This window comes from Solenopsis invicta, chromosome 14, assembly GCF_016802725.1.
Source record: "Solenopsis invicta isolate M01_SB chromosome 14, UNIL_Sinv_3.0, whole genome shotgun sequence".
NCBI classification, from domain to species: Eukaryota; Metazoa; Arthropoda; class Insecta; order Hymenoptera; family Formicidae; genus Solenopsis; species Solenopsis invicta.
Genome location: NC_052677.1, coordinates 15,201,080 through 15,220,564, shown reverse-complemented (window position 1 = coordinate 15,220,564; position 19,485 = coordinate 15,201,080). Strand labels below are relative to the sequence as shown.

General features: G+C 44.6%; 1 protein-coding gene across 4 annotated transcripts in view; it reads left to right on the top strand.

The window, feature by feature from the left end:
* Window positions 1-19,485, top strand: part of LOC105207588 — a 113,663-nt gene that overhangs the window by 20,044 nt on the left and 74,134 nt on the right. For all 4 annotated transcript variants that reach the window (XM_011177133.3, XM_039457503.1, XM_039457504.1 and 1 more), the window contains one exon: window positions 1,894-5,462. In XM_011177133.3, coding sequence (XP_011175435.1) covers window positions 1,894-5,462 — 3,569 coding nt within the window. The remainder of the gene's footprint in view (window positions 1-1,893; window positions 5,463-19,485) is intronic.

The following is a 19,485-nucleotide window of genomic DNA, read 5'->3' as shown; positions in this document are numbered from 1 at the left end:
TCGCGTAAGGTGCGACGAGATCCGAGCCCGTTCGCCTGTGGGAAGACGTCCACGGTCGTTGCTTTCTCCTTATGTAAGATAAAACCATTCGCGAATAAAAATGATAGATCGCGCAAGTGATGTGTGTAGGTTGATTTTATCTATAGTGAAAATTTCGTGGGAGATGCCTAATTAACGTCGGAAAGTGTTATCCAACGCATTTAAAGCGAATTTGGTTTCAAGAGTGTAATTTGATGAAGATTCTTTAATTGTCTTCTTGAATTAATTCGATGAAGACATTTTATTCTTGAATTGATCACTCTATTAATGTGCTTTATTCTGTCGGAACTTTAAATTGGAAAGTCTTTAGTTCTACAGAACGTAAGAAATAGACGTGAAATGTATCCATATTTCGTGAAATAGGTTTAGATTAGTTTCCGTCTAGATATAATACTTGTTCTTTATTCTTCACTCTTATTTTGAATCTTTTATCAAGATTTTCAATATTTTAAATTAAAAACTTCCGTAACATTTATAGTTGATAAATTGAATTTTTAATTACATGTCAAATCCTTATATCTCTTTTACAATTTTGATTAATACATTTCGCGTTTGCTTTCCTGATTATCTGAGTTATGAATATTTATATTCTTATTCCTATTCAGTATATATATATTTTTTTTAATTTAACGTAGCAACCAATTTTACTTAATCATTAATATATATATATATATATATATATATATATATATATGCGTGTATGTGTAACGTTATTCCTTTCGCCATATATTATAAGCATGACTGTTATTTAATAAGTAAAAAAGGAGTTGGCGCGTAACAATCTCGGAGAAGCCGATACGGTCGTTAACGAGCTATTGATTAAGCGACCCATTTATAAATATGACAGCGTTAATTACAAGCATTATATCGATCGCGAAATCAGACGACGCAGCGGATTAATGGCGATCCCGATTTAGCCGAAGTAACGCTTGGAAGATGAGACGGAAAGACGGCAATTTCTTACGCGTCGGATTCTAGCTTTCAGCTTCTAGCGAGCCAACCTATGTCCACTGTGTGTACTGGCGCTTGATTAAACTTGGTGATTAACCACTAACGACCATGTGCTCATCCACTTAACATAAATCGCTGATTTGCAAACTCTGTATCGCCACGCAAGGTCGTGACATAAATTCATTAGCCGATTGAATTTATCAGCCGTCAACCTGAGGCCTAATGGCATTTCGGAATATCTTACGATTAAAATTCAGCAATTCCTATGTCCGATTATTTTCATACGTAGAACATAGTAACGAAACGTAAAACATCTTCACCATTAAGCAAATTTATTATGTCTCGTTATCAATTCATGAAGCAACCAATTTTTACCACTGTCTAAATTCATGTCATTATTTATTTTCTTATTTATTATCTTGTGTGCTATTTCTACCTTAATCGTTATCGATAAGTATAAGATAAAGTCTGGAATCTAACATCTACATCTAAAAGATACTAGTTTATGCTTCTTCTATTTAGAAGATAGAAATATTATTACAGAATTAAATTATCTTGGCACGTAATTATTTTCACTGCGATATATATAAAAGGAAATATTTCTTTTGAAAATATTTTAATGTAATAATTTTCAAAATGAATCTTTCTTTCTTTTTCTAACATTTCTTTTGTTTATGATTTATATTGAAGTTTTTTATTTCTTTATAAATGAATGAACGTAAAAAAAACTCACAATAAGTAATATTTTTTAATAAATTGAGTTTTAAATAATGCATAAATTTTCTTGTTGCTTATTAGTAAAGTACAACGCATTTTAAAATTAGCTATTCTCATACGACACTATTCAATGATCGTGCTGACGAAATCAGGCGCGACTAAATATCGGCGCGCTCGTAATTACAGGACGTGGTGCACCGCGCGTAACCGCGGCTCTCGTGGGCGATGGAGAAGGTAGGTTGATCGCCACCCCGGTCCGCAAGGAGAACATCGCCACGAAGAGCAAGGAGGATCTCGTGCAGGAAGCGGCTCTAGTCCTGCAGCAAGCGGACAGCCTTCACTGCGTGGCACGCGACAATCGACGCCTGCCCGGCCGCTACAGCACTTTACCAGCACGTCATAACAAGAAACGTCCCGATCTACCGATCGATGTGAGACCGCGCCGCGGTAGCGACATCGGTACTACGACCGCGGACGCGGATTTCGACACACCACGGGCCACCAAGAAAAAGCCACTGGAGAGGAGCGTCAGCGATGCCAGCGCGAAGAAGCTGAAAGCTTCGCTCGCGCGATTCTTCTCGCCGAATTTAGAGAAGCGTCGGAAGCCGGTCGGCCGAAGCGCGAGCGACGCAGGCTCCTGGGCGCGCAACGGTGCGCAGCGCAAACGGAGTGGCAGTGAGAGCGAGGGCTCGCACCTGAGTACCGGCAGCCAGCGAGCGAAGAAGCAGCTCTCGCCGATAATCGAATCGTCGCCGCACGTCGATCAGCAGCCGTTCCACTTTGGCACCGCGAGAGCGGATCGCGAAAACAACAATCGACCGGAGTCGAAGAAGCCCAAAAAACAGGAGGAGCGAACAAGCCCTGCTATCGATGTCGACGAGCTGATATCGCGAGACATCGAGGCGAAAGAGTCGATCGAGGGTACAACGACCGAAGTGCGCGCGACCGACGAGTTCGCTGCTAGATCGCCCAGTCGAGAGAGCAGGGTAATCGAGCATCACATATTCGTCGAGGGTAGAGACGACGAAGAAAAGACAGAGACCGATAGAAAACCAACGGGAACCAGCCGTACTCCCTCGCCTCCGAAAGAATCGAAACGCGGAAGAGACGAAGTCGACGAAGCGGGCATGCTGCATAGTAGTCGCTACGATCTTCAGAAGCGCAACGAAGAATCTACCATTCACAAGATGATTCACCGACTGTCCAACGACCGTTCGCCACCGCCGCAGCTGACCAGAACGATGGTATCGCCGTCGCCGGGATTCGGACACAATAACAACCGACCGTTTTCCTACACCAGACCAAACGAGTCCTGTAACTCGCCGCCACCGGCGCAGACCAACGTGATTTACGCGCAGGTGCAGCCGGACAAGAAGAAGGCCCAGCGAAGTCACTCCGACAGCGATGAAGGCCTCGGTCTCGAGAGGAAGGACTCTTCTCGCGAGAACAGTCCCGCGGAAAAGGAATACCGCAGGACGGATTACTCGTACAGCAACGACCTGCGTCGCAACAATGAAATCAACACTTTCAAGTCGAGATACGAGGAAGACCGAAAGAACAGCAGTCCCTTTGGTAAACACTTGAGCGGCTCGAAGGACTTTATCTCTAGGACCACCGAGACTACGAGGCGTCACGAATTTGATGAGATCGACAGACGTCTCTTCGACAAACCCGAAAAATACACCTCAACTGTGTTCGTGGACACTTCCGGTCGAGGTAGGGCCGACGGCATGGACGCCAGACGAAGGGATAGTGGCGAGTTGTCCTCGCGACAGAATGAGAGCGGAATCTCGAATAAAACGTCCGAGCTGAGCGCTCGGCGGGATCTACTGGAGTCCAGGATCAAGTCCAGGTTGCTGGCTGACGAGCTATTCGCCGCTAAAAACAACGCGAACGTGCCAATAAAGAAGTCGAGCGAGCACGAGATAATCGACAAGCCGATAGTGCCGTCGCCGGTCACGCCGAATCGGATCGCGTCGCCCAAACGATACATGGACACCTACATCACGGAGACGCGCACCAATAGTAACGGCGAGAAGTACATCTTCGAGAAGGAGATACACGAGGACAATGGCAAAGTATACGGTTACGAAAAGAAGATCACCAATAAAATCCCGACGAATGGCTACCTCGACGCGAAACCAAGAGACGGCTACACCGTGGAAACCAGAACGGACAAATATGGAGATAAGTACATCGTAGAAACACGAACGCACGAGGGTTACACCGACGATAACGGCTTCAAGCCGTTCCTCAGTGATCGAAGTCGGACCAGCCCCGAGGAGAGACTTCAGACCATCAGAAACGGCGGCAGTTCCTACAAGCCACCGCATTATTTGCCCGAGGGGACCTCTACAACGATAAATCACTTCCGCAGCGAGTCACGGGAGAACGACGAGCTGTCGTCGCCGATCATCGCCAAAAAGTTGAACGAGCGCAAGTTCTCGAAGAGCGACGATTTCCTGGACCGCGAGAACCGACCGATCAATCGAGACGCATATCTACCGAAAACAAAAAAGCCTTTCGAGTCCATTCGCGGCATGAGCAAGTCGACGCAACGATTGGATGAAGTTGGCGAGAACGCCAGGGTACGTGCGCTCAGGAGCGAGTACACCACGAGGTCACACGAGAATCTAAGCAGCAATGCAGGTTACATTAATGCGCGAGACATGAGACGTCCAACCGCATTGCTGGACAGCCCGACGATAAACGGACGCAAAGAGAGATCGCCGTTCGCGAAGCGTCACCTGGACAGCCTGCGCGAGGGTCCGAACGACGACTATGACACCGATATCTCACAGATGACCAGCAGTCAGCTGGAATCTAAGTATTACAAGGAGACACGCACCACGCAGAGGTACACGAGCGGCAACAAACATCCGATTCACGATGATTACGACAGCTCGCCGCCACGGATACGCACCGATCGCGGCGGTTACAATTCCAGCCGATACGATTCGGACACCACCGCTAGAGACTCGATACGTTGCGAAACCCGTTACGACGAGACGCGCACATTAAGGAAGGAGCACCGCAAGCTGGACGATGATCCGAAGAAACCGTTGAGGCGATCACGCAATCGCTTGGATTACTTTGACGATTCCGACAGTCCGCGAGGAAAGGTGTCCTCGGTCAGTCGATTGGAGACGTTCACCGAGACCCCGACCAGACCACCTAGGACCTATCACGAAGGCAAGTCGAGACACACGAGGCAAGAAGTGCGAGGGCACACCGAGCGTCGTCATCGCGAGACCAGGCTGAGCGATCCAGATCGAAAGGATCGGTTGGCCGATTCTGGGATCGAGAATGATTACAGAAGAGACTCGCAGGAAGCGGACAGGCGCGAGCAGCTCGAGTCCGAGGATGAGGGCTTCGTTAGTCGGCAGTTTATCAAGCACGAGCGACGGCACACCGATCGCAACATGAACCTGACGCCGACGTCCGAGCAACGCAAGTACGACAAGTACGCGAGCGACTCGAAACCGCCGTTGGTCACCGCAAAACCACCTTCCGGCGCCGCCGATAAAAAGTACGAAAAGAAGGCGGCAAAGAAGAGCGGCACCATGAGTAAAGTCAAGCAGCTGTTTAGCAAGAAGGAAAAGAAGGCGAAGGAGGAGAAGAGCAAGAAGAGCGCGAGGAGCGGCAGCAGCGGTGCCTTGACCGACGACGAGGTGACCATGAGGTATCGAGAGTATCGTGGATATCAGCTGAGGAGTGCCAAGAGCGCGCGGGATTTGGGCAGCGACATCAATCAGGTAGGAAATTTTTTTTTCTTTTCCCTTCTACACGGCCGGTATCGCCTCGGTACGCGCGAGGTTAACTAACTCATGGTTAAAGTCTCGGCCAAGCTTGAGGTCGACGATGATGGCTAGTGATTGATTGATTTTGGCATCTACTGACTCTCTCGGCCAATGTATCGAACGTTAAGAAAGGTCAATGGAATCGTGCGGATACATCGTGGTGCATTGATTGAAAAAAAAGAAACAGTATACCAGAAGTTTTTATACGAAGAGATGCAACGGTTAATCATCAAGAAGGAAAAAAAACAGAACTATGTACACAGTAAAAAATAAAATGCTAATTTAACACTTTTGTATGTCCCAGAAAAGCCACTCTAAATTTTAAGTTAAAATAACTCAAAAGTTAAGTTAAACTAACTCTTATTTTAACTTAATAACTTAAAATAAAAGTTATTTTAACTTCACCTTTGAGTTATTTTAACTTAAAATTCATAGTAGACTTTCTGGGACATTTTATTTTTTTACTGTGTATGTATAAGAGAGAGAATGTCGCTTATTATTCAGAGTAGTTGAGTGATACTTGTGAAAAATAGTGTTAAAAATGTAGTTTCCGCGGTGATGACTGAACATTGAATGATTACATCATTGAAATTTATCTTGAAAAAAATCGCAATTCAAATTTTGTTCAGTAATGGAATTGTAAATTAATCTGGACAAGCAATATCTCTATTCATTTTCCTGTTAAATATTACTATTTCTCAATTGAGTTATGTATGTCCATTTATCACGAGATAAGTCAATATCCAGAGGAGGAGAAAAAAATCTGTATGCATGGCTCATAAACTCAACCGTTCGTTCTTCGAACATCGTATTTCCGGGGTTTTCCAAGTCTTAACATTTATACGCGCGAATAGAAAGTATATACTATGATATATCTAGGCGATCACGCGACCGTAAACGGACGCATTTCAAGCATCATCCCCGTTACTCCGAAAAGAGATAAGACTCACGCGGCATTAATCAGGATGACCACCGTGCGCGAGGCGTACGGAGAGTCACGGGGTGTTACGAGATTTCTGTTTCGCTTATGCCGTATTTATGCGATTGTCGCGGATTAGGCCGGTGGCGGTGGCGAGGAAGGACCGTTCCCGTCTCGCTTCCGCGATCGACCGTCGAATAATTTCCGGATTTTTCCCGCGCGGATCTGTAATCCGCCGATGACACCATCGATACGACGGTATACGCGCTACGCGAACCGGAAGAAACCGATAATTGGGGCCCCCCCATCCCGAGTTGCTGACTGCCGTTGCAATTGCGTCACACCTAACTGTACACCCAACCGGCCTTATCATTTAGCTGAAAAACGCGACTTTAACAGGCGACTACGCGGTAGGATTACACCGTCGCCCACGCCCGCGCGGAAGCGCATTTCGGAGTATCTGTCATGCGAACGCACACGCAACAAGGCAACGCGAGATTCCTGTGACTCGAGCCTGCAAAACAGCATAAACTCTGGCACGAATACTGAATCATCCCGGCTCGTATTTTCATATTAAACGTCATGATATTTGTTACTATTAATCTCAGTATGCATATAATCTTCCATTCATGACAAGCAGAGGAATAATTCTTATTTTCTCTTCGATTATTTATTCGCGGTAGAAGATAAAAAAAATTACGAAAACTATAAAGTACAGTTTGTTTATACGCAAAACATTTAAGATACTTTAAAATAAAAAAAATACTCGAAAGAATACTCGAAAAGGAAAAGAATCTATTACTAATATACACGTGATATTTTTTTATTAAGTGCAAAAGTCTCGTGAATTATTAATATTAATTTGTTGGAGTTACACGTATTGCTCCAGGGAGTCAATGATATTTGTACGACACCGTCGTCTTGAAAGTACCGCGTCACTACTATCTTACTGCGTTTGATTCATTTGCCACTACAACAATGGACAGTTACGAATGTTATTGTTAGACTCGAATCTGTACGAGGCACGATAGGCTCGTCGATCTCGCGAGTTAAGCGGGATAGACGTTACTCCGTAACGGAGCTTTCGCTGTCGGACGTCGCTGGGGTCCCGTATGAAGAGTAATGATACGGCGTCCGCGAGCGATCATCGACATAAAAGCCCACTGCCTCCTCTCTTGGGAAATAAGTCGAAGCCGCGGCCGCGAGACTCACCGGACGTAACATTTAACCCGAATGATAGATAATTCTCCGCTCGCCGTGGCCTGAGGAGATTTTTCCTCGCAGTAAATCTCCGAACGATCGTTATTCCTCGATTACGCAACTCGTCAAGACCGCGATCGCCGGCTAAGTATTCAATTTCGCGAGGAATATACGACGCGCGCGACGTCACGTACATGAGACACAAAGCGATATTCAATACGTCAAGGATAGCTCGCCTTTTTTTTCTATTCTAAATAACCAATCGTTTAATATTCCGATCACTGCGTATCCGCGTACGTTTAAAGTACAGCTTCGTCGTCCCGGTGCACAGCGGAATGAGATATTATGTTTCAAAAAGACCGTAGTCTCGAAATTAGAGCCGATCTCAATGCAATTTTCTTTTCAAATGAAAGTTAAAATTTAGAACAACTTTGTAGAATAAAATTTTTATTTTTTACGTTCCTTCTTTACTAAATCAGACATAAAGAAGTTAGACTCAGAAAGTCAAACGGTAGATAACTCATTTGAATTAATTATATCTGACAAATATTGATATGAGATTCAAACAATCGCTTCAAAAATCGAGATCGTAGCCTTTCTTTGAAACATGAAACATTCGATCGCACTGTACGACGGCCAGCACTCTTCGGTTCTAATTTTCCGCGATCCTCTAACTTGATTACGCACGAGCACGTGTTATTAACACGCATTCTCGCCGCGCCGCACTCATCCGAGTCGATTTACCGCGAGCCGCGCGTTACGGTCGTAACGATTTGCGGCGTGGCGGCGAAGGTCGCAGTTGCAGCCGGTCGTGTTGCAAGCCGGCCCGGGCAACGCACGAATATAAAATATCGACGCCATTATCTAATTAGACGAACACGCTGTAAGTAACGACGCTTAGTGTATCACATCGCCGTTCCCGCTGCCGTTCGCGTAGAAAGGTAGACGGAGTATTCGCTCGGGAACGTTTTAACCGCGTGAAAGTCGCCCGTTGATGGCTCGTGATGGCTCTCGAAATACCCATTCGCGATTCTCGAACGAAATGGACCTATTACCATTGACGCAAGCGCGTCTGCGGAAGAATCGACCGCTACGACGATTTCGCCAATCGTTCTCAAATTTACGTTAATGAATGTTGAATCGGTGGTTTATTCATTCTTAACCATTCATTCAAAATAACGAAATGAATGTCATTCTTGCTATCGCTGCTGACATGACTATTTTAAGTGCATGCGCGCATGTCTCATTTGTAATATTTTTTTTCGCTTGATATCCGAGTAATGAAATTGCAAAGATGTATCGAAAGCACTTAAAATGCTCGATATTCCATCGACTTCTTCGCGAGCCGAACGAATCGGTGCGTTTCACTCGAAAGAAATTAGTCCGGACAATGCGATAACTCCTCGAAGATTGATACACGTGCTGCGAGAGGCGTCGAATAGCTCGTAGGTACGATCAGTGTCAGTGCCATCGCTATCGATGAGAGATTAATGGACCACAGCGTGTCGTCGGCGGTCGGATCGAGAGCTGCCGACGCGAGAAAGAAGCTACAATGGCAGAGAAGGCGAGCGTGAAACGCGTCCACGACGGTCTCACGGTGGGTCGGCGTGTCGTTACACAACGCATTACGCGGCGCGTGTGTGCACCAATCGGTGCTCGTGACAGGTGTTTGTGCGTCGTGCGAGCAAGAGTGAGCGCGAATTGAACCAAGACGGCGTCTCGAATTTACACACTCCGGTCGTAGGCTAATGATCGTCTCGCGTTGCGAACGTATCCACCCGCGAGCGGGTGTGTACGAGCCTAGGCCAGTTATTAGGACATTTATCTCGTCGGACGATCTATTTATTGAATCTAATCCGCTCTCGCCGGCGTGCTCTCTCCCGCGTCTTTTCCTCCTCGCTCTCAGTCTCTCGTTTCTCGCCGCGCCATTATCCCCCTTCGCCCAATCTCGCGCGTTCCGTTTTCTGTCATTCCGCCTCCGTTAATACCCAGCCTGACTGGTGCTTTCGCACTTCGTCATTAATCGCGAACCACGTCGCCCTGGGACACGACGAAACCCATTTGCCTCTCCCGCCGCGTTCAACGGCGAACGCAGCCGGCACATTTTCGCTCGTTCGCCGGCCATCGAAACCGTATCCTTCCTCCTCCGCTTCGCCCTTCTCGTCCTTCTCTCCACTCGCCGAACGAGTTATACGACTAGGAGCGAACGGATCGCAGCCTGCACCGACGACGGAGTGTCCGCCCGTTCTCGACGGAGACCTCGTTTTCTCACGGCGGGACCGAGGCTTCTCGTTGCGCAACTGCGCGATTATAAGGCGCTAAGTATCATTTTTCAAGTATAAAAGTACCGAGATCTTTGAATTTATGGTTGTTATCCTCCGCGACGCAAGTCTCTCCTTACTTTGCAAAATATGCACGGACAGAACGGTTTAGATACTTCAGTGGTTAGATACTCTACTGAAGTATCTAAAAATTTAGCTGGATACAGATGGCAAAATAATTCTGTTGGGAGAAAATAATTATGAAGGAAGTTTACCATAAGAATGATGAGCAACGCTACAAAGAATTTAATATTCTAACAACAAGCTTAAGCTTGTATTTTCAGATCTGCACCAATTTTAGATTCTTTAGCAAAACCTACGAAAGCTCTTCTTTCCGTATGTCAAATAAAAAGTATTTTCTTTTTAATATTAATGTTTTATCATAGGAAATATCAAACTGACGATAATGTGACGATAATGCAATTGAAATGTTCCTTATTGCTTTTGCTATTTCAGTTTTACCCCTGTGATAAAAAAAATTAAAGAAATACTTGTTATTCTACTTTTAAAACTATTTTCCAAATACGATCAGTTTATTCAATTATATAGATAACAACAATATAGTAAATACATATCGCGTAAAATATCAATTTCAGTCGGTGTATCATTCTTGATTGTGATTTCCCATCGCGCAACTGCATACGTGCGCGTCGAGATCTTCGTCGCAGGTGTTCGCGCGCGCGTGCGAATCGAGTAGCGTGTAAAGCTGGACGCGCTCGGCCACGGCTGGAGGCTGCGTGCGCGAGATGATCGAGCATTATCGTATCTCGGAACACCCACGCGCGCGGCCGCCACACGGCGACGAAGGAAAGAACGGGCAATAATGTCGCGGACGACCGACCAACCGATCGACCGACCGACCGACCGATCCACGCCCAGGTGCAACAACGCGCGTTCTCTCTCTCTCTCTCTCTCTCTCTCTCTCTCTCTCTCTCTCTCTCTCTCTCTACTATCGCGAACGGCTGCACTTTGCTTCGCTTCGCGGAGGCGAGGGTGCTTTCGCAACGACCGTCGGCGTAAAAGGGACCAACGACGTAGCGAAAGGGAGACGGGATAAGGGAGGAGGGGAATGGACCACGCCGGAAAGGCCACGCGCAAAAAAGGCCCATTAACTCCACCGTAACCCGGCAGGAGAGGTGCGGATCCCCGTGGTGCGGCTTGCCTTATACCGCGCTAATTAATAATAAATGGCCGTAAAACGAAAAGAGTATTCTTTATTTTGTACCGCCGCTGCCGCCGACGCCGCCGTCGCAACCGACCGCGTAGAGCCCCCTCTTTTCCTATCTGGCAGCTTTTTTTTTTTCACCCGCTCTAGCTTTGTGTCTCACCTGTTTCTAGTATTGTTTAAATGCGAATGTTCCGCTTCCCACTTATGGAACCCCGATAATCGCAATTCATTCTAATGTCTCACTTTCGTCACGCTTATTCGAGGAACTTACGCGTTATCGCGTTGCATTCAGTCTTAATGTTAAATCGCACGTCCGTAACGTATTGAGTTGTAAGTTACGTTCGCATAATCTCTGATTGTCCGTAGGGGATTTATCCATGGATAGAATAAATCTGTCTGTATATCTATCTACCTATCTATCTACCTTACTCGTCGATTAATACCACACCGTTTCGCGGTAGCCAACAGTCGGGACAATTGCTTACGCGCACGGTGTCTATTGTGTAGCAATGGCGATAATTATAGAGTGTCGCGGCGCATGTTATCTAGTCACGCTATTTTTCTAAAACCTCGCAATACCACTTACACTTTCGCGGGCACGGTCTAACGATTCTCCGCGCAGACGTCCGTCCTTAAAAAATAAAATGCATGGAGAATCATTTTCATTTGTGTACACAGGCAATAATTGTCGCATATTTATCGCCAATACTTTGTGGGATACAATTAGTACGCAACGCTATCTCGGGGATTCCGATCGCACGGATCCGTTGGAATTGGCGTTGGCGGGAATGCGAATTTCGCGAAGAGGTGAACGTACGTGCACGCTCGCGTGGAAAGGATAAGTATCGTAGGACAGATCCCCGGTATGCAACGAGCCCCCTCACACCGCCTCCATCGTGCACGCTGCATCAGCACGAGTTGACCTACACACGGACGCGCACCCACCCACCCACCTACCCGTGACACGAGAGAAACGTATTCCGTTTCTATCGAAAGTTCATACTAATGGCATTTGCTCTTCACTCACACCGTACGCTTCACACATGCCGTATGCGCTACACCCGCGGCCCAAGAGAGACCCGACCGGCCGACCGGCCCATTACAATTTATTAGCTCACCCGACGCTGGCGTGTTCGCGGCTTCGTACGACGACTCGATATACCGGATTGAGTTGGCCGATATATCGATGCTTTTTGCGCACCGATAGCCAGCGTGTCTGCACGCGCTGCAACTCGACCGAGCGTGATCGCCGTTCGTGCTAGAATCCGCGAACGGTATAAAAATATGATACAAGGAGAAACGCGTGAAGTACAGTGCTAACAGCAAAGAACCGGTGTGTTCTGAAAGAAAATCGGAAAAGTGCAATAATCACTTTGTTCTATATTTTACTTGAACGCCAAGATAGAATTATAGTTCTCGTGATACAAATTAATAAATAAAATAAAATATCGGCACTCTATTGGCTTAATAGATACTAAGTTATAATAAAAATATGGCAAGAAAAACATTTGCGCACTAAGAAATCTTATAAATTTTACGCTAAAATATATAATATGATAGTATGATATTAAACTTACAAAGGAATAGTAAGAGATAATCACAAAATCAAAATATTCTAACGACTCGTATCGTTTTATGATAAAAGATGATCGACAAAAGTAACGATAAGAGCTACATAATAAGACACAAAATTTCTGGATCATTGAGAATCGAAACACCGGTTGTATTGCGATATCGCGGAAAAAGAGAGAAAGAGAGAAATGAGCGCGACAAAACGAAAAGTAAAAAGGGAAACAGCATTTTCCGAATGTTTTCCGAGAGAGAGAAAGATAGAAGAAAAGAGAAAAAAAGAGCATACTTTGGAAGCTAGATGCACTTTGCTTTATGGTAGGCGGATCATTCACACCTCCACTCTGGCAGAGGCCAGGCCGGTTGTTGCGCCTGGGTTAAAGGAAAGGAGCAGCTGGGGCTATATGTAGGAACTGGATCGCATTCCCCGCTCCGTGGGGCATAAAACCGCTGAGATAATATTGCCAGATAGGTTATTTATTGATATCTCGGGCTTAGGCTGCCTCTTAGCCACGATGCTCTATGCCATCACGGAAACCTTCCGCGGGATCGCATAATGCCCCGCCACGTTAGCCTGGCCTCTTCCACGGTGCCTATATACGAAACCACCCGTGTAACATCCTGCTGGGGAACCAGGGTACCGTTGATAGCCCTGAGAGATGCGAGATTTGCTTCGGTATAACCTCGTCAAGAGCCCACGGCTTCGATGCGCGACGAAGAACCAACGGCGGTCGCTAAATAGCACGTTTGAGCCTCCTTTTTGCGTTAGTCCAATAAGATGTGTGGAAAGTTAACACGTACTGTTTTATTAATTTTAAAAAATTAAAATTAATACTATTTTGTTAATTAAAACGTTACGTTTTGTACATAATCTTATAAAGAAATTTAAAGGAAAAAATATAGAACACTTGCAAAAAAATTGCAAATTTTTAATAAACTCTTTAGAGAAAAAAAATCATGAGTAATTAGAACAAAAATCTCTCAACTATTCTTACGACATTTAAAACCGATATCATTTATTTAAAACTTGAGAAAGTCTATTTTATCTGCTTTCAATCTAAAAGTTTTCTTTATCCTCGATCACTTATTAAGAGAGTCTACGCCTGCGATTACTGTAGTAATAATCAGCTACAAATTAGTTAAAGAATTTGTAGACTATAATAGCGCGGCCGAAGCTGGGACATCCTGTACACGCGTCGTGTAGGTTTCGATGTAGGTGTTGGAACGTAGGCGCGATATATTTCTCATCTCTCACGCGGAATTGTGCTCGCAAGGATCTGCGACGATTCGTTCGTTTGTTCGTACGGCAGTTCGGTGCCTATAAACGCGGCAGGCAGTAAAGTGACGCGCGAAAATATCCGCGTCACTTTCCAATTTCTGTAGTCCGCCTTCTCGCTCCGTTTTAAGCAGGTTCGCCCGTCGTCCAGATCGGCCGCGATCGCGATTTGCATATTCAACGAGGTCCGCCGATAGCTCTGCACGCCTCCGACTGCTTTTTCCGACGCTTACGTAGACATGCATATTTCGCGATATCCATGGAGCATTAAGTTAACTCGTACCGTTATGAGACGCTTATAAGGCAGGCGCTGAAAAAGCGGCGACCACTTGGCCGGAATTAAAAATCCCGATTAAGCGAAATGACGACAGGGCGACCTTTTCGCAAGTCACAGTTTGAGGAAAAAACGACCTGAGGAAATACTAAAAATTATTAATGAGTTTGTCTGAAGTAGCTCGATGATAGTTACGTACGCCTCCTAAATCGATCTCGATCCTTCAGCTTTCCGAGCCCACTTCCTGCTCCATTATCCAATCCTGGCTACAATGTTGTGATCCAAAACTTTCCCACAGCGGCGAAAAAGGCGCAAGGGATAAACCGGAGGTCAGTGAAACGCGAGAGATCCTCGAACACGTCGGCGAAGCGAAAAAACGACGCGAGCAGGTTACACGGAGATTTCCCTCGGCGGGGCGCACGCAGCACGGTTTCGTGCCAATCGTTGCGCCGGTTAGAAGTAATTAATTACGCGAACGAGCGATTAATGATGCCTCGGAGGCTCTCGCATCCGAGCAGCTCCGCTCGCGCTCGACGAAAAGTCATCCTTCAAGTCGCGCGGCTCGCTCGCTCGATCGGACCCACTTTCGCGACGAGACGCGAATTTTTCCGATCGTTCGACATCGCGCATCCGCACGCGGGGATACTCGCTCGATCAACCTTAGGCGATGTACAGCAGACTCTCGCATATGCATATGTAAATGCGTACGCGATATGTGGCGACATGTTAAGAACATTGTAGAGATTTCTCGATATAGATACGAAATCAAGTGGGATGTAAAGATTTTGACTTGATAATCTCCCCCTCGATGCGAATGCGGATATACAACAAAAACATTTATTTAACGTATCACAGCGCATTAATTAACGTCACGTTATATTATTAGTGACAGATTTATTCATGTTAATCTTAGTCTCAATTTTTTTTTTAATGTACGATCTTGAAAGATGATTCAAGAAGAAATAAATCATAACTCTTTAAATTCAATTAACAGCACGCAAGTCGCGGAGATTTCTGCACGATGATTTTTAAACCGTGATTACAGAGTATAGGCGGTATAGAGAAAAATGCGCAATTGACGCAACATTTTATTTTCTTCGCGACAATACCGTGGCAACGTGGACACAAAGTGCTGTGTCAACTTCGGCGACGGCATCGAAAAACAGCCGCGTCACGTAACACACTTTCCGTACACGGCGCAACATAAACAGCCGCGCTTAGAACTCGACGACGCGTCAGGTGCGACAAGGTCCCTTAAGATCCTCGTTGCATCAATTGCGCAGGTGTACGCGATGCCGCGTCGAGAGCTAAATCGGGAAAGGTGAGGTCATGGTGGTCGAGTCGGTTGAAGAGAGAGCACTATAGGCTGATTATCCGCAGGAGGTGTCGTCCGAACGTTTTTGGTATTAACGAGGGAGGCGATCTGCATAATTATGCAATGATCCGCCTGCAGCCCCGCTGCCACTACCACTGGGGCTGAAAGTCTAAAACGAACGCGAGCGATAATTTGCATAATTGTGCAATCACCGACATAAAGTGAGATTTTAATAATCGGCGCCGGATACATGTTCCGCGCGCGGCTCCTCGCTCGCGATAAGATCGCGCGTGGACTCGTTAAACGGCACCGTAACATCGCGTCGCGCATTTTGGATTTTATGATGCTCGCGACGATGTAAATCACTCTCCGATACGCATATACGATCGTCGCATTAGCAGTCATTGCGCGCGTAAAGTCCGACTTTTACGGTCTAAATTTGGCGAAACCCTTTATTATCCCTACAAATAAATGATTTACGAACATTTCTACTCACCGATGAAATAATGAAGCCTACTTTAATTGAAATTCTTTTCTCGTAAATGAACGGATTTGCCAATTAAAGGCTGTACCTATATTAAAATAGCGAATTTTATTTTTGAAATTTTTTCATTTTCATTCATATCGATATTTAAAGTATATAAACATGCAATTTTGTGCCTCCGTATTTGATTACACAGAGTTTGAGTAAAAATAAATTTTAAACACACTATATTGCGTAATAAAAATGGCTGATTTTGTTTCGCAAAGACATTGTGACAATACACGTAGCGAAAACTAATAAAAAATGCGAGATGAATGGCCGACGACGCTATTCACCTCTTTCCAACTCATCAATACGCCTCCGGTTAAAGGAAGGTCGAGCGGACTGCTTATGTAATTATTAGCTTAGTTACGACAACGTGTCGTGATATTACCGCGCGTGCGGTCTGTTTCGATGCTGTTGGCGAACAGTGGCACAATACACAGGTCGGGTACATTACTACACGTCGATACCTCGATCGGCGCGCTTTGCTGCTCGCCACTTCCTTACACGTCCGCGTCGTGTACACTTTCTTGCAAGACCTCTGACTAATCCGGACATTAACATTCAACTGACTCGCGCTGTGTACCAGAGCGAATCAAGAAACCGTTTTTTCGACTAATTATTAATACGGGCACACACACACCAACAAACTTTCTATAATTACGTAAAATCACGTTTCCTGATACTAAGTTCTCTTTCGCCTGTAATTGATCGAAGATCGGATTCCCGTTCGATTCGAGCTACATATTTTTTTGGGCAAGGAAACAGTTACTACAGTAGCCAGTAACGCAGGAATATATGCCTGACTAGGTAAATTATTTCCTACCGTTTTGCTTCTTTCTTCTTACTTTTGCAAGATACGTAGAGATATATAATTAACAGACACATTAAACAAACGTTTTTCCTAAAAATAGAGAACCACTAATTACGTCAGTTAGATTTATGGATCGCTATTTTAATTATACTTTTGATTCATTAACATTCTTCTCTATAAATTTCTTGAAATATTCATTCAGTTTCTAATAACTCGCCTATAAAGTTTATAGGCGTTAGGCAATATCGAGGCTTGCCATACGGCAGAAAAATGTCATCGACGTACAAAGTAGATATTTTCTGGATTATTTCCAGCAACAGAAAGATCTAGCAAATATCCCTTTCTCGTGGCTTATTGATGCAAATGCAGACATCCTGTTTGTCTACATGATACAAATTAACATTCCAACTCACAACAGCGCTACTTAACGCTATCTGTTACTTTAAAAAAAATATATATACCATATATATATATATACATAGTAGTAAATGTTTTTCAGGTCGTAAATAATACCGGGCCTGAACTGGTTTACCCCCGCGCACGGAGATGAGATATGTCGTACTTTATTGCGTCGTTGCTTGTTTAACGGGCGAACGTTCATAACGGGCGTACATCTACGAGCACGCGTAAGCGGATTGTTATTGCATGTATGTGTTATAATAATTTTATAATCGCTCTCGCGTAGTGGCAGATTTAGCGATAAGTCGTCTAAGTGGTCGCTTAAGGCCCTCGACTATTTGAACGCTCTCATCACTCTAGTAAATAATGAATAAGTAATAATTCGAAAGTTGAATCTCGTTCTTCGTTTATTAAACGGCAGCATGTGCTATTTTGTTTCGATACTAAAGAGAAAAACTTTAAACGTCAAAATCTCCGTGAAGCTTCATAAATTTACTACTATGCTACCTTTGGAATGTGTCTGGATTTTAGAAATATTATTCTTATCTCGCTTTAACAAAGAAAAATAAGTTAGAATAATAATTTAATGTTAAGATGAAAAAGTGTTACTAGTCTCATTGTCGGTGATGTTTATTCTGCCTAGCGAGGCCGATAGTCTCTAGTATCATTTGCATTCAAGCACGTGCCTAACTTGTCTAGGCGTAAGATAGACTCCGCTCTCGGCAGAGCTTGTTATCCGATTCCCCCGATTGGTCTCGCGATTCGCGATGCCGCCGACGAAGATTGCCCGGATGTTTTGCATACTTCTGATTACGCGTTATCGATCCCGTCGGGCGAGGCACGGCTCCTCGGGGTTACACGGCGGGTTTATTAACTCCCGTGTCAGTGTCCCGTGTCGCACTTTGTTACTCCGGCTGACAACGTAATCTCAGTACATGCCGCCCTTAATGCACGCTCGATAATCGATACGCCGATCGCTAGTGTCATTGCCCAGAAGAAACATTGTGCGTAAAGACCTGTTTAGCATCGATATGACTCTCGACGCGATATTACAATATTTGGTTTCAGCTGATCGCCAAAAGGATAGGCATCCATAAATAATTTTTATTACTTTGGAAATAAAGAATATATCATTTTTAATGGAAGGACATATCGTATTGTATACCTAATTTTAACAGAATAATTTATTAAAGAATTTCATTGCATATATTAAAAAAAAGAATCTTAATTTATATCTGAATGAAATTTTTTGGAAATTCAATAAATTATAATTGTAATTTATTAAAATAAACTAAGTTACAAGAATTATAGTTTTTCATACCAATTAATATTTCTCTAAATTCATATTATATTATAACAATATTCGCTGATATAAAAAAATGTATTAAGAAACGGAAAGTGTCCGCTCAATTTTACAAATTCATTTCTCGTTGGGAAAGCTTCAATGCTAAACGGAATGATTACGAACAATGTTAGGTATGTGAAGAAAATGTGTTAAAGTTACAACAGCTTGCACCTGTGTGACTTATACGGAGTCCTTTATCGAAAGAATATTCTCGCATACAGTTTTCGAATCCCACATGGTGCATCATGCATTGTGAAAGTATCATAAAAAGTATCAACGACGACGCGAGTGAGAGCTTGAAATTTATCCTTTAGCATGGCGCTAAGGTGTACGCAAAGAAGTCTGCGGGGTCACGCAGGTACAAACTCTCCGCATCGTCATTTTGTTCCGTATATGTTAAGTATGTTACACGTGGATTATGCCCGTGCACGTTTTAACTCGACATAATCGTATCCTTCCCCGTTGCGCGACCCACTTTGCAAGGTCGTGGGATCAAGCGTCAGGCACAAGTGCAGGTGCAGACAGTACCGTTTATTGTTTTTTAGCAGAATCGCACGCCACGATACATTATTCGGCACGCTTAATACAGCATTAAGCCGAACATAATCATCTTCGACGTTTACATCGCTGATTCGCCACGAAGCCGTACAGGCGGCGAGGCGCCTAACTCTATTAGCGCGGAAACCTGTTAGCATCATTTTTGACAGATCTATTCTAGCTTACTAGTTATAGCGTTGGACCTGTTATCACATTTTGTCGTATCGACGTTCAGATGCACGAGGCAACTTATCTCCTCTCACTCGAGTAGAAATGTTTTCAAGTACGAAGAACGTATATGCCGTAGTAATAGAC